This window comes from Sorex fumeus, unplaced genomic scaffold (assembly GCF_029834395.1).
Source record: "Sorex fumeus unplaced genomic scaffold, SorFum_2.1 ptg000018l, whole genome shotgun sequence".
Classification (NCBI taxonomy): Eukaryota; Metazoa; Chordata; class Mammalia; order Eulipotyphla; family Soricidae; genus Sorex; species Sorex fumeus.
This window is the reverse complement of record NW_026606075.1, coordinates 26,008,226-26,022,991: the sequence shown is the minus strand read 5'-3', so window position 1 is coordinate 26,022,991 and position 14,766 is coordinate 26,008,226. Positions and strand designations below refer to the sequence as shown.

Sequence of the window (14,766 nt, the reverse complement as noted above, 5' to 3'; positions counted from 1 at the left end):
TTTCTATTTGAATACAAGCTTGGGAATACCAGGAAAGAATATTGTTGTGCACAACAGAGACCAATTAAATTCTGACCCATATTGAGGTCTATGATGAGGTCATTTTATGAAGAAGGAACTTATGAGGGTGGAGTGGTTCCTGTATAATTAATTGCAGAGGCGTTAGTACTGCCTCAGGAGTACTTTTGAATAAGTTCCAAAGTAGAGCTATATTGGCATCAGAAAATAGAGGATTTCCCTAGAACTGTATTTGCATATTATTAATGCCTTTCCAAGCAATCTTTAATGCTTCCCAGGTAGACAATGACCTTTTAGAACAGGCTTTTTATTTCAAAGCCTTAATCCAAAGTGTTTTTGCTGAACACTTTGAGAACAAAACCTGGAAAGCTTTGAACTTTCTATCTTATCTTTACCCACAACATGCAACATTTATTTAGAAATTTTTTTGGCTTGGCTTTAGGTTTTGAACCACACCCAGTGATGCGTGGGGGTTACTTCCTGTTCTGTGCTCAAGGGTCATGCCTGGCGGTACTGAGGGGCTCATGCTGTACCCAGGACTAACCCCAAGCTTCTTACATGCAAAGCATGACCCCAGCCCTTTGAACTATCTCTTTTCAGCCCTACATTTAGCATTTTCCAACACTTTCGAACAAAAAAATTATTACACAGTATAATTTTTAAGAAGTGTTTTAAAATTTCTTATATAAATGGGATATGTAATGAGCATTTTTATTCTTCTCTATTAATATCTTGACTCTAAAGAGTCAAGAAACTCTAAAGAGAGGGTTTTTTTCCCTCTTTTTTTTGTTTGTTTTTTATGGGTTCTTAGGGGCTATAAGAACCTATATACTGATGGTTCTTAGGGGCTACTCCTGGCTCTGCTTATTGGTCATTCTGGGTAGTGCTCAAGGGATCATGTAGTGCCAGAGATCAAACCTGCAAAGTATATGCTCAGTCCATTGGTATCACTCTCCATTAAATAATAAATATAACTAACAAAGAGAGTTCTCACATGTAAATTGTTTACCATGGTATCTGCCATTTAGTGGACACATAATTAATATGAGATATCCAGAAGACCTTTCAGTGAGACCTCTCCAGAGGAATTTTTCTTTCCTTTTCTTAGGTACTGAATTTCTAGAGATCCGTTAAAAGAAAAATATGTGATCAATATTGTCGTTTTATTAAAATCTTATGAAAATTTATTTGGGAAAGAGAGTAATAATTATTGACCACAATGAGATTTTTTAGTTTACTTAGGTATTTTAGTTCATCTTTATGACAATTTTTTTGGTTCCTCTCCATAAAAATCTTTAGTAAAAATATGATCTGAAAGAAACCAGAGCATTTTGTGACAATTTTTATCACTGTATATTATGGTCTTTTGTATTACTTCCATATTTATAGAAGAGACTTTTTCGATTTTTCTGTTCTGTGAAATAACCTTTTCCTCCTGGAATCCAGAAAGCTACACATAATGAAGTTTATTCTTTTATAGGGGAGAACTGTTACCATTAAGCTGAAGAATGTGAATTTTGAAGTAAAGACCCGTGCATCTACCATTTCATCTGTTGTTTCTACCTCAGAAGAAATATTTGCTATTGCCAAGGAATTGTTAAGAACAGAAATTGATGCTGATTTTCCACATCCCTTAAGATTAAGACTTATGGGTATGACTTTTTCTTTTCTTTTCTTTTTTTTTTTTGGTTTTAGATTTCTCTAAAAAATAAATTTTAGAAATAGCCTCACTCACTCTCATTTTTTCCCATTTTTGGGGGGCCTTCCAGCATTGTGGGGACTATTGGGACTGTACCCAGTGGTCCTGGGAGGCCAGGAGGTGCCCCAAGTTTGAATTGAGGGTCTCATCCTTGCTGGCATGTTCTCCAGTCCTTTGATTCATCTCCTTGGCCCCCATTTTCTTTATTTTTGGGGGGAGGATGTGAGTCACATTCAGTGGTGCTCAGAGCTTACTCTGTACGTAGAGATCACTCCTGAGAGTGCTCTGGAGGTGCCAGGGATTGAACCAGAGTTTGCTGCATCCAAGGCACATGCTTTAACCCATGTATTGTCTCTATGACCTCTCTTTTTAGTTCTTAAATCTGTTCAGGAATTTGTACCTATGATACTACTGTCTTTATTATTTCTTAGAAACTCATAAATGGAATCATGGTCTTTCGTTTAATTCAAATAAAAATCACTTAAATTCATTCTTTTCCTTACTGCTTACTAGGATCTTTGTATCTAAATGTATTTTAAAACTTTTATTTTCAGATTTTGGAAAACCAGTTTAATGTCTATTGCATGTATTACATCATACTATTTTGGAATTAGAAGCAGCATTTCATTGTCAAACACTTTAATCTTTCTGAGCAAAACAAAACATATTCACGTTGAGTTGTTAAAACTGTTACATGGCCTCCGTCATTTCAGTTGTCAGTTGTCTTTTGTTTCTTACATTTTTAAGTTTTTTAAACTTTTGATTATATATTATAGTGCTATTTAAAAGTAAACCTCATCTCTAGCCTCCACATTGTAAAGAAAAAAATAAAAAACCATGTTTCCAAAGTCAACTGGAGGAGAGATTGTGAAGGAATAAGTACTCCAAATGCCAACTTCACTACTAAGACTGGATCATTAGCTATACTTTCAAATATTAAAAAAAATATGGCAAAAATTGAAATTTATTGAACAAAGTATTAGAGAGCATAATAAAGTATTAAAAGATAGTGAAGAGATATAAAAGCAGTTATTTATAATAGCTTTATTTGTTATTATCAAAACTTTGAAGCAACCAAGATGCTCTAAAGTAATAGGTATAGGGCTGGAGCAATAGCACAGCGGCTGACCCAGGTTCAATTCCCAGCATCCCATATGGTCCCCTGAGCACCACCAGGGGGTAACTCCTGAGTGCAGAGCCAGGAGGAACCCCTGTGCATCGCCGGGTGTGACTCAAAAAGCCAAAAAAAAAAAGGCAAAATAAGTAAATAAATAATAAAGTAATAGGTGAATGAAAACAGTGGTTTTGTGCTGACAGTGTAGTAATATTCAGCACATGAAAGAAGAAAGGGTAGGAGAGATAGTACAGCAGGTAAGGTGCTTGGACACAGCCAATTTGGGTTCAATTTCTGGCCCCCTCTATGGTCCTCAACCCCCTCCAGGTGTGATCCCTTAACACAGAGCCAAGAGTAAGCCCTGAGCACTGCTGGGTATGGCCCTAACACAAAAACAAAAGAAAGAAAGAAATGATCTATCAACCAATAAAAGACCTGGAGGAACCTTAAATGTGTGTTATTAAGTGAAAGAATCCAATTAAAAGTTTATATAATGTATAATTTCAATTTCATGATATTCTAGAAAGACAAAATGATGAGGATACTGAAAAGATCAGTCGTTTCCAAGGGTTGGACAGTTGGGAAGACTCGAACACAAAGTGTCCTCAGAGATCTCACTTGCTTGTCTCTATGCTCGCCTATTTCCACTCTGCAGAAGTCTGTGTTCTCTCTCAAACACCTACTTCTCCCTTTCTCTCCCTTCACATCTTTATAAATAAGTTTTAATAAAAAAACTTTATTGATTCACACACACATACCAAACGAAAAAAGTCCAAAGGATTTACTATAGACTTTAAATAATAATTTGTGTCAGTAGAGGTTCATCAGTTATTACAAATGCACCACTCTGGCACAAGATGCTGTAAGTGGAAAGGCTGAATATGTAGGAGCAGGGGTGGGGAGAAGGGAATATGTGGGTACTCTGTACTTTCTGTTCAATATTGTGAATCTAAATTTCTTCTAAAAAATAAGGCTCATACAGGGAGAAAGCCTAAAGAATCTCTGTAGTTGGTCAGGAGAAATAGTACAGCAAGTAGGGTAGTATGATACTATAGAAATATGTACCATAATTCATAGTACACCAGCTCAAATTCTATCTCCAGCACTCCAGATGGTCCCCTGAGGTACAGCAGAAATGGTCCCTGAGTACAGAGCTAGGAGTAAACCCTGAGTACAGCTGGGTGTGGGCCAAAAGCAACAACAACAACAAAGGAATCTATGTAGTTGAACCCAGTTAGCTTCTTGATACTTAGTGGTATCGTGTTAGATATTTATTGAAAGACCTATGTCATCTTGTCTACTCCAGTAGACACTATTCAGTGAAACACAATTTTATAATGGAACCCAGATTTTCACTCAATACCAGCTTGAAAAGGCATAATTTAATTCAGATAATCTGTAGTTTCTTTTTTTTCTTCCTCTAAAAATGCTAACAATATTGTGCAAAATGTTCTTATGTGTTCTGAATGGATTTGCTTTGTTAAATTTGAAATTGATTAATTGTGGTTGGCTTAACTTAGGTGTGCGGGTCTCCGGCTTTCCCAGTGAAGAAGACAAGAAACACCAACAAAGAAGCATTATTGGCTTCTTACAGACTGGCAGTCAAGCCTTGCCATCCACTGGGTGTTTACTAGAGAAAACAAACAAAGAAAAGTTTCTAAAACCTCCAGAAATGTCTCCCAAGAAGAGTTTCTTTGATAAAAAGAGATCAGAAAGAGCATGTGGCAACCAAGACACACTTAAATGTGACAACACTGTGGATAAACAAAGTTTACAGACATCACGGTCTTTCCAAGTTCTAAAGAAGAAGAAGAGTGAGAACTTAGAAACATCAGATAATTCAGATAACTGTCAGCTATTTACCTGCCCTATTTGCTTTAAGGAGCAAGGAGGCTATAGCCTGGAAGCCTTTAATAAACATGTAGATGCATGTCTTGATGGATCCTCAATCAGTGAAAACTCAGAAATATTCTCATGCACACATGCTCCCACCACAGAAATGAACAAAAGAGAACAGATAAATCATTCCAACAAGAGGCAGGATTTTGAGACCCATCAGAAAACTACAGAAATTACTTCAGTAGATGTTATCAATTTGGTAGAGACTGTAGGTAGCCCATCCAAAGTAGAAATTTTCGATGCTGTAAATAATAAAAGCAGCGTGGAGGAATGTTCTAATCTTCCATGTAGATCATCTAATATTGAACTCTGTCACCAGAATTCATCTTGTACAGTTTCATTGGAAAATGAAGATACCAAGTCCTTAAGTAGGCAAGAACCCCTCCAACCATATGAAATAACAAACCACCCCCTGGTATGTCCAGTTTGTAACCTAGAACAAGAGACTTCAGATCTTACCCTGTTCAATGTACATGTAGACGTTTGCTTAAACAAAAGCATTATCCAGGAACTAAAAAAGGATGAAGATAAACCAACTAACCAGTCCATGGGAAGCATCAAACATACTGGTGAGTTTGCAGTCATTTTAAAGGAAATGATTCTCTCAGAAAGCTCTGTTTAAGTTGAGATGTTGTTAAATCTGAAACACATTCTGTTTAAAGGAATATTTTCCTTATGCTGCCATTTAGAAAAACGTTAGTGGCCTTAACATAGGTTAAAATTTTTGAAAACCATCATATTACTTTGGTTTGGGCTTGGCTTTATGCCGAAGTTCGGGGTATAGAGGAGTGACCCCAGGGAACATTTTTCAGGGCACAGTGGTGTAGCAATGATAATCACATAGTCCTTACCCTGTTTTTTGAATCAATCTCACTCTCACCAGCCAAATTTCTCAAATAAAGCATCACGGTCACTGTCACTGTCATCCCGTTGTTCACCGATTTGCTTGAGTGATTACCAGTAACGTCTTCATTATGAGACTTGTTGTTACTGTTTTTGGCATATCGAATACGCCACGGGGAGCTTGCCCCATACTACAAATAAAATAATTAAATTTAAAAAAATGTGTGCTTATAAAATTTGTTCCTGATATGTATAAACATGAACTTTTTGTCTTTAGTTGTAAGTTTTTATTTTAATTATTTGCTATTCATTATGAAATGTCTTCATTTCTCTCTCCTCTATAGGTAACTCAGGCAGAATACACAAGGCTATAACAAAAACAAAAAGGTATGGTTAATTTGAGCTGTAATAAAGCTGGCTATAAAACTCAAAATTTTGAAGTATAACTTTCTGGAAATGTTAAAATTTTCCATTAGGCCAAGTAACTTTTTAAAAAGCAGTTATTTGTAAAAATGTTTAAATCTCTTCCTGCTTTTGAACACTGTTCACTTTTCATTCCAGGTCTGGATTGGTGGCAAAGAATGCAGCTTCTAAGAAGGCACAAGCAAATAACCCCCAAAACACCTTGGATGTATTTTTTAAATGAATATTGACCAATTCATGATTCATCTTTAATTGAAAATTTCTATTTTTTTAATTAGTGAAATTTGGGGACCACATCCATAGTGTTCAGGTATTACTCCCAGCTCTGTGCTTGGGGGTCACTCCTGGCAGTGCTTAGGGGTCCAGGCCTACAGCATATAAATCATGTGCTCAACCTATGGCTTGCTCTCCTGCCTAGTTCTTGCTTGTTTTAAGTTTACAGATTTAATTAGTGAAAGGCAAGCACAGTCTCCCTCCCCAAATGGCATCTCCCTGGTAGCAAATTTGGATTCTTTGCTAATTTAATTCTTAATCCTTTTTGACAATTATGGGAATTTTACTTTCATTATGTATGGGTTAGAAATGAATCCTAGTAGATAGATTTATCTTTGTCTTGTTTGATGGGGGAGGGGCAGACGTGTAGTATGAGACCACATCCTGCAGTGTGCAGGGGCTGCTTCTGGCTTCGTGCTTAGAGGGACCCCTGGCAGTGCTCAGGGGACCATATGTAGTTCCAGGGATCAAACCTGGTCAGCTGCATGCACGGCGTGTGCCATACTCCTTTACTGTCTCTGTGGCCCCTAGAGTTTTTGTGTGTGTGTGTGTGTCTTTTTGGGTCACACCTAGGAATGCTCAGGGGTTACTCTGGGCTCTGCACTCAGGAATTACTCCTGGTGTTGGGGGCCCATATGGGCCCAGGTCAGCCACATGCAAGACAAATGCCCTGTCCACTGTACTATAATTTAAAAATGAGAAATTAGGAATGATAGAGAAGAATGATTCATTTATAATGTTTTATAGTGAATGTAAAAACATGTGTAAGGGCTTTCAGAGATTCACATAAGCCTTTTCTTAGCATAAAAAATTTTCGGCACTTAATCACTTTGTTGGCAATGAGCTGCTATATTTGATCCTAATATTTTTCCATAACTTGTAGACTCATTTTAGCTACTTTTTTATCATAACTTCTGTAAAGACTATTTACTTAGAATATTAGCTTAGCAAAATCTTAGTTTTAGGAAATAATATCATGGTTTTGTTTTCTTTGTTGAATGAATTTTGAGAAAAATATGATTCATTTTATTTTTTAATTTGTTTTAGAAATAAGCACTTAATTCACTTTAAAATATTTAGTTTTGTATTCAAGGTATTTTCTTATCTAGGATTGTGGCAGTATTTTACTCTTGGCAGTTATGTTTGTACTTTATACAAATATGTAAAAAAGAATAAATTATACTCTATCTTTATTATTTTCTAGTGAGAAAGGTACAGTTAAAAATATTAATATGGGGGCTGGAGCAGTAGCACAGCAGGTAAGGCCTTGCATGTGGCCAACCCGGGTTCGATTCCTAGCATCCCATAGGATCCCCTGAGCACCGCCAGGAGTAATTCCTGAGTGCATGACCTAAAAAAAGGCAGATATATATATATTAATATGTATTAAGATCTCATTTCTCTTAGTAATATTTCTGACAAATTTTCATTTTCAAATAAAAGACAACTTAAACAATAGTTTCTTCAGATATCTTAGTCCTATTTTTATGTAAAAAATATAATTGAAAGATGAAGATAGAAACAATTTGCTATTATTTCTTTTTGTTTGTTTGTTTGTTTTGTTTTTAGGTCTCACTCAGTGGTGTCAGGGCTTACACCTGGTTTTGTGCTCAGAGATCACTCCTTGCGGGTTAAAGGGACCATATCAGGTGCTGGGAATTGAACCCAGGTTTGCCATGGGCAAGGCAAACACTCTATCCCCTTTTGTTATTGCTTTGAGGACCTGAACATTTTGGTTTAGATTTTTGTGTTTTGGGCCTCTCCCGGTGGTGCGTAGGTCTTACTCCTGGCTCTGTGCTCTTGAATCACTCCTGGGGGGCTCAGGGGACCATTTGGGATGCCAGAAATTGAACCTGGATCAGCCACATGCAAAGCAAATCCCCTACCTGCTGTACTATCACTTTAGTCCCAAGGAACTGAATTTTTTGTTCTTGTATTTTTCTTTCTTACTATTTCAGTTTTATAGTGCATTTTCTCACAGTATAAGGAAATATAATATTTTAAATATAGCTTACAGTAGCATTACGCAGACTTTGATTTAAATAGTAATTTTAATTCATAGATATTAAAAGTTATAGTCAGTGTTTATTAATATGTCAGTTTTGTGCCTACTATGTCATAAGACAAAAACAAAGTTGTAGTATTACAGTTCTTGATTGTGTGATTTAATATATTATGTGCATAATTAAATCCAATGAAATCCTGACCCTGAGTAGATGATACCATATTTGTTTTCTGTCTTACCTCAAATTTATTTGTATTGTCTTTTAAAAATACAGATTTTATTTGTATTGTATAGTCAATTATAAATTGTTTTAATTTAATATTACTTATTAATATTTAATAATAATTTAAAATAAAATCTAAGATTTATTTTTATTTATCTATCTATCTATTTATTTATTTATTGACTTGGTGCCTTGAGCACACATGGCAGTGCTTATGGCTTACTCCTGGTTCTCATTTCTGGCATCTTAGGGGACATTTTAGGTGGCAGATATCAAACCCAGGTCAGCTACATACTATGCAAGTGCCCTACCCACTAGGTTATCTCTCTAGCACCAATGTCTGGAAATTTTAATTGAAACCATCAGCCAATTGAAATGGTTTCTTTACTTTTTTGTGAAAGGGTTGGGACACATCCTGTGGTGTTCAGGGCTGTTCCTGGCCCTGTGCTGCGGAGTGCTGGGAGAAATATGCAGGGCTAGGATCTAACTGGGGTAGATGGAAGAAAACGTAGGTGATGTACGCCTCCAGAATCTCTGGCAAAGTAACAGAGATTTACCTGTTTTTGGTCTTTACATAAAGAACACAAGCGCATTAACTTGAAAGGTATCTGCACACTTACATTTCACAGTGCTGATTACAATGGCCAGGATATAGAAACAACCTAAGAGTCTGAAGACAGATGAATGAATCAATGAACAAATACATGGTTGTAAGAAATCTTGCCATTTGCTGAACCTTGGATGGAACTAGGAAGTATCATGTAAGTTAAAATAAGTCAGAGGGAGAAGGACAAATACTGGATGATCTCATTCATCTGTGTTGTACAGAGCAACAAGACAAGGGAATGGGCAGTATTGCATCACCGTATCATTGACCTTTTATGATAAAACATTACCAAATCAAGGAGGAAGTGGTGGGAGGCAGAGAAGGAACAGGCTTTCTAAGGACAAGGGTGGAAGGTCTTAGGCACTTTTTAAAGTCTTAGGCACCACCACAAGGGTGGCGGTGGAGATGCAATAAATTTGTACATCAAAACCATAAACATGAACACTATTGTAACCATATTACAGTGGTAAGGCGTTTGCCTTACAAGCGGCCAGGATGGCCTACCTGAGTTCGATTCCTCCGCCCCTCTTGGGGAGCCCGGCAAGCTACCGAGAGTATCTCGCCCGCACGGCAGAGCCTGGCAAGCTCCCCATGATGTATTTGATATGCCAGACACAGTAACAACAAGTCTCATGATGGAGACGTTACTGGTCCCGCTTGAGCAAATTGATGAACAACGGAGGACCGTGACCGTGACCATAAAATAAAAATTGAGAGGGAGAAGCAGAAAGATAATGCAGTAGTTAATAGTGATGTGCTAACCTTGCAAGTGGTTGACCCAGTTTGAACCCTGACACCACATATGGTCTCCTGAACACTGCCAGGAGTAATAGTTGAGTCTGAGTTCTCGCGAAGAAAAAGCATGGGAGCATGCAAGGGACTCAAGTGTTCAATGGTATAGAACCGTTCCACTGACCAGTCCACGGTGGCAACAGATGGACTAATGAACGACCAGGGGAATGGAGAAACGGCCCCAGACTGGTCGGTAGTCAGTTTATTTCTCTCTCTGATGTAGGCAGGTAGACAGGGAAAGGCTCTTGGCAATGAAACTTAGGTCAACAAGACTTCTTTTAAGAACTGATCCACTCTGTGGATATGGAAAACAAAGACCTGATAAGACCTTCAGCAGATCCTGAGGAATCTGAAGATTGGACCCCTCCCCATGAAGTTCTTCTCCTCGAAAATCCTTTAATTAATTTTAGTGATTCAGCCTGGAGAAGACTCCAGAATTTCTCAATCAAGACAACCCACAAGGAGTTTACAAAAACTACCTTGAACAAAGGAAGGGCGAGCATATGCTGCCCGAGCCCATGTGCTGCTTGCATCTGCGTGGCCAAGCACATGCGGTGCCTGAGCACAAGTGTCACCCGCATCTCCCCTCTTGAGATGTACTTTCATGCTCTCCTATCTAATGTTGGGGTGTGTGTAGGGGCTCTCTCTGCCCTTGGAGAAGCCCGCTTTCTCTCTTGAGCATGTTACTCTGTCTCTTTTACTCTCCACTCTCCCACTTTCTCTACTTTCTTCCCTTCCAAAGTCCCTCCAAATAAAATCTATTTACTTCACTGCTTGTCTACTCCTGAAATTCCTTTCTGCGAGTGAGACCTAGAAACCCTGGGTCCTGGGTGGCAGAGGCGGATCACGAGAAAGTGACTATCTTTCTCCTCCCCACTTCACATGAGCCCTCTGTGGGGCCCACCTACATCATTTCTGGTCACTAGGTATGAACACAGTAAGAGATATATTAAACTTAAAGATTGGCTCTTCCTGGGGACATGTCGATCTATATTCCAGACCACAGTCGTTAGGCCAGGTTAGTCTTTCCTAACCCCAGAAGGGTCCTATTCGGTTACTTTTTTTGGGGTCATGACAGAGCTTGTTCCATGACCATGCTCTTAACGTATTATGCGTATGGTGCTTGGCTTGTTTCCTTTTGATGCCAGTGTACTTTATAGCTTGCCCTGGGTCGATCCAGTCCCTTCATCGAGAACCTGCTTTTGGGATATGTTAGGAAGTAAAGACAACTAAAGTTTAAGTCAGGTAAATACTATGGATGCCCAGGAGTAAATATTATTTCAGAGGTCAATAAACTCCCATGTTACAAAGGCATAGGTCAACTATCTTCCAGTGTCTATACAAAAAGGACATTGCTAATCCATGCAAGTGACACAAAGGAAAGAGAAAACAATATATAGGGAAAAAAATAAATATAGAATTCTGATTGCTTGATGGAATTGGGTGTACCTCAGGGGCACTGTTGTGGGAGTAGCTCAATAAACCTTAAGCTCCCTGTGGGAGGAGTAAGGACAACCCAATGTTATCCAACAATTGAGTACCACCAAGTGGGGGCGGGGGGGGGGGGAGGAGTGGGGGAAACCAAATCAAAACATAACAACCAGTCAACAAAAAAAACAATGACAAAACTAGCTCCTGTATTTCCATAATGCACACAAACACTGTCTTGACATCCAAGGGCAAACATACCATATTGCATAAGTTGTGGAGTCCTAAGTAGACCAAGCTGTGTCTCCTGATTTCATGCTTGGTTCCTCTCTCTCTATGCAGAATGTGCCTTACACGCCCATTTGTCCTGTGGCACTGCACACAACTAACTACTCATCTTCCAGTTCAGCCTTGGGCCACCTTTAGGCAAGCTCTTTTTCCCATGGGAAAACTGAAAGTCATACCTCTGTGCTCCTGTTCCTCTGTGAAGATACTGAAACAGAGTGTTGTGGCTTTGCTCTGCCTCTCCCTTCTAGATGACAGGCTGCTAAAATGAAGGGGCTGTCTTTTTCATGATCTCTGAATTCCAGGTGTGATGTTATGTCATGGCACCCCATAGATATTAACAACCACTTGCTGCCATTTAAAGGAAATAATACCACGTGTGCAAAAAGGAAGCCTGATAATAACATTTTTTTCTGGGAAGACAACTTGATATGATCTAGATGTGTACACTCACGCTCAACACTAAGGTATAGGCAGTCCTCCCTCCACCCCCCAAAAACAGAATTTCACTTAATTCTCTTTATTAAAGAATGATTTGCTGTATAGTTTATTACTGTGTCCTTTGGGAGGGTGACTTGGAAGTATTGGAAGAAAGATGAAACTATGACTTTTAAGGTAACATTGAAAAAATATCTTTTGAGGGCAGGTAGGAAGATAGTTCAAAAAGCTGGTATGCAAATCCCCAGGATATATCCCTAGGCAAGACCCCTTGAGCACTGCTTGGGAGCCCCACCCCCACAAAGTAAATAAAGTGCCCATTGAGGAAATAACTCATTTTGAAAGCCATACCCAGTGCCGATTTAATGAAAGCAACGTTCCGTTTTAAAGTGGAAAATGGGCACTGGTGGAGGGATGGTACTCAATCAGTGTATGACTGAAACGTAAGCACAAAAGTTTGTAAGTCTGAAAAAAAAATGACATATGCCAATAGATCAGTGCTGGTAAGGCTTTAGAGAACCTTAAAGAGATGTTTCTATTTCCCTGGAACAAAATTTATTCTTTGGCTGTATAATCAAAAGAAAACTACTTTTACTTCATAATACCTGTGTTGATAGTTGTTCAAGAACAACACAGATTGACTGGGGAGATAGTACAGAATGGCAAGGGTGGGAGTAGATGAAAGGGGGATAGGGTTGATCCCTGAGTGCAGAGTCACAAGTAAGCCCTGAGCACAGCCTGGTGTGCACCTCCTTCCCCACCAAACAATAACTTATGTATTACAGTCACTGTCCCTGTCCTCCCATTGTTCATTGATTTGCTCGAGCGGGCCCAGTAACGTCTCCATTGTGACAATTGTTACTGTGTTTGGCATATCGAATACATCACAGTGAACTTGCCAGGCTTTGCCGCGGGCGAGATACTCTTGGTAGCTTGCCGGGCTCTCTGAGAGGGGATGTATTACAGTATAGAAACATAATTCTATTTATCAAGCAATTGATTTATAATTCCTAATATTACAAGTGTGAGGTAATTGATAAGTGTTCTATTTTCTATTTGTGTGTACATCATAGGTGAATTTTATTTTTCAGACATAACTTGTGGATATTTATTCATTTTGTTGGCATTGCAATGCAGGAGGGCACCTTAGAAGGGAGTGTTCCTGGAGAGTGTTGACAGTGTGTATGGCCATACTAGGCAACAGTGATTTGATACCACCACCATACAGATGGTTTTATAAGTCAGTGTTGACCTACACATGTGTTATGCTGCCTCAGACTATATATTAAAGAACTAATGCTGGTCTGTAGGGAAGGAGGCCAACTCCCTTGGACTTGAATGGTGTAGCCTGCTGACAGACTTGATACCATGCTCAGCTCTTGAAATCTCTTCAACAGTGTGCCTCAGTTTATAAATTTATTCCCATGGCTCAGGTAAGTTGGTCAATAACTTAGTTTTAAAGTAAGGTCATGGCAATATGTCAAGAGTTTGAGCACATGCTTTCCATGTGCGAGTATGGAGTGGGTAGGTCAATTCCCTGAGCATAGCCAATGTGGCCAACATTCCACCAGTGCCCAAAGTTTCAGTCATGATTAATTTAATAGATTAGAAGGAAAGTGTTAACATTATTTACCATTATTTAACATTATTTTACTCTCTCCTCCTCTCTATTCTTCCATCCTTTCATTCATTCTAAAAATAATTCCAAGAGATTCTAAATGTGGGTATGCAGAGAGAGTGTTCCAATTCCTGATCTTGTCATGTGCCGGATGTGAAAGAGTAAGTTAAGTAAGTTAAATAATTGGATAACTTATGGTAGGGGTAAGTGCAATGCAAACCATGATATGGGGTGATGTGACTGAAACCAGAGTACAGACTTGAGATTTGGTGGTCAAGGCAGACAGAGCATTCAGAACATCCGTGGATGATGGGAAAGAAAGTGAAAAGGGATGATCATTACCAGTTACCAGCAAGAGTAAAAGCAAACGCAACACAGAAGTGAAATTGACGTTTCTTGAATGAGGAGACCTAGCCTACTTGGAGAATTCACGATCACGATCACGACCATCCTGTTGTTCGTCGATTGCCTCGAGCAGGTGCCAGTAACGTCTTCTTCGTCCTAGCCCTGAGATTTTTTTTTTTAAAGTGCCATATTCAAGGCTTTTTCAGGGTTAGGAGAATGAGACCCATCATTGTTACTGGTATTTGGCATATTGGGTATACCACGGGGAGTTTGCCAGACTCTGCCGTGTGGGCATGTTACATTTGGTAGCCTGCCAGTTTGACCAAATTAGGAATGAGATGATAAGATGTCGCGCAGCCGCGAATGCGGCCGCGCGCTTCCGGGAGCTGAGTGTGATAATCTCTGGATCCTGGCCGTTGTTGGAGTTACACGGCAGTTGGTGGGTGTAACTGTCTAGTTACTGGCAGGTCCAGTCCCAAACCATGCAGGTGTGGAGATCTCAGTCCCGGGTCCCACACACCTGGGTTCCTCTGTCAGTTCTTTTATGCGTGAGGCTCATCCAAGTGTGTGGAGAGTGGTCCCAGCATGGCCTTGGCTGGGCCTTGGTGGTCTTCAGCTGTTGGGCCCTGGAGAATTAGGGAATGAAAATGAATAAATGATCTGTAGAAATAAGCAGAAACTACAGAAGAAAGCTTCAGTGCCCAAAAAAGGAAGTTCAAATTTTGTATTGTCCATATTTTTTACATTAGCCGTTGC

General features: G+C 39.1%; 1 protein-coding gene across 2 annotated transcripts in view; it reads left to right on the top strand.

Moving 5' to 3' along the window:
- Positions 1-6,274, top strand: part of POLK (DNA polymerase kappa) — a 40,433-nt gene extending 34,159 nt beyond the window's left edge. For both annotated transcript variants that reach the window (XM_056112565.1, XM_056112564.1), the window contains 4 exons: positions 1,499-1,670; positions 4,352-5,299; positions 5,918-5,960; positions 6,135-6,274. In XM_056112565.1, coding sequence (XP_055968540.1) covers positions 1,499-1,670; positions 4,352-5,299; positions 5,918-5,960; positions 6,135-6,219 — 1,248 coding nt within the window. In that variant the 3' untranslated portion in view covers positions 6,220-6,274. The remainder of the gene's footprint in view (positions 1-1,498; positions 1,671-4,351; positions 5,300-5,917; positions 5,961-6,134) is intronic.
- The last annotated feature ends 8,492 nt before the right edge of the window (positions 6,275-14,766 follow it).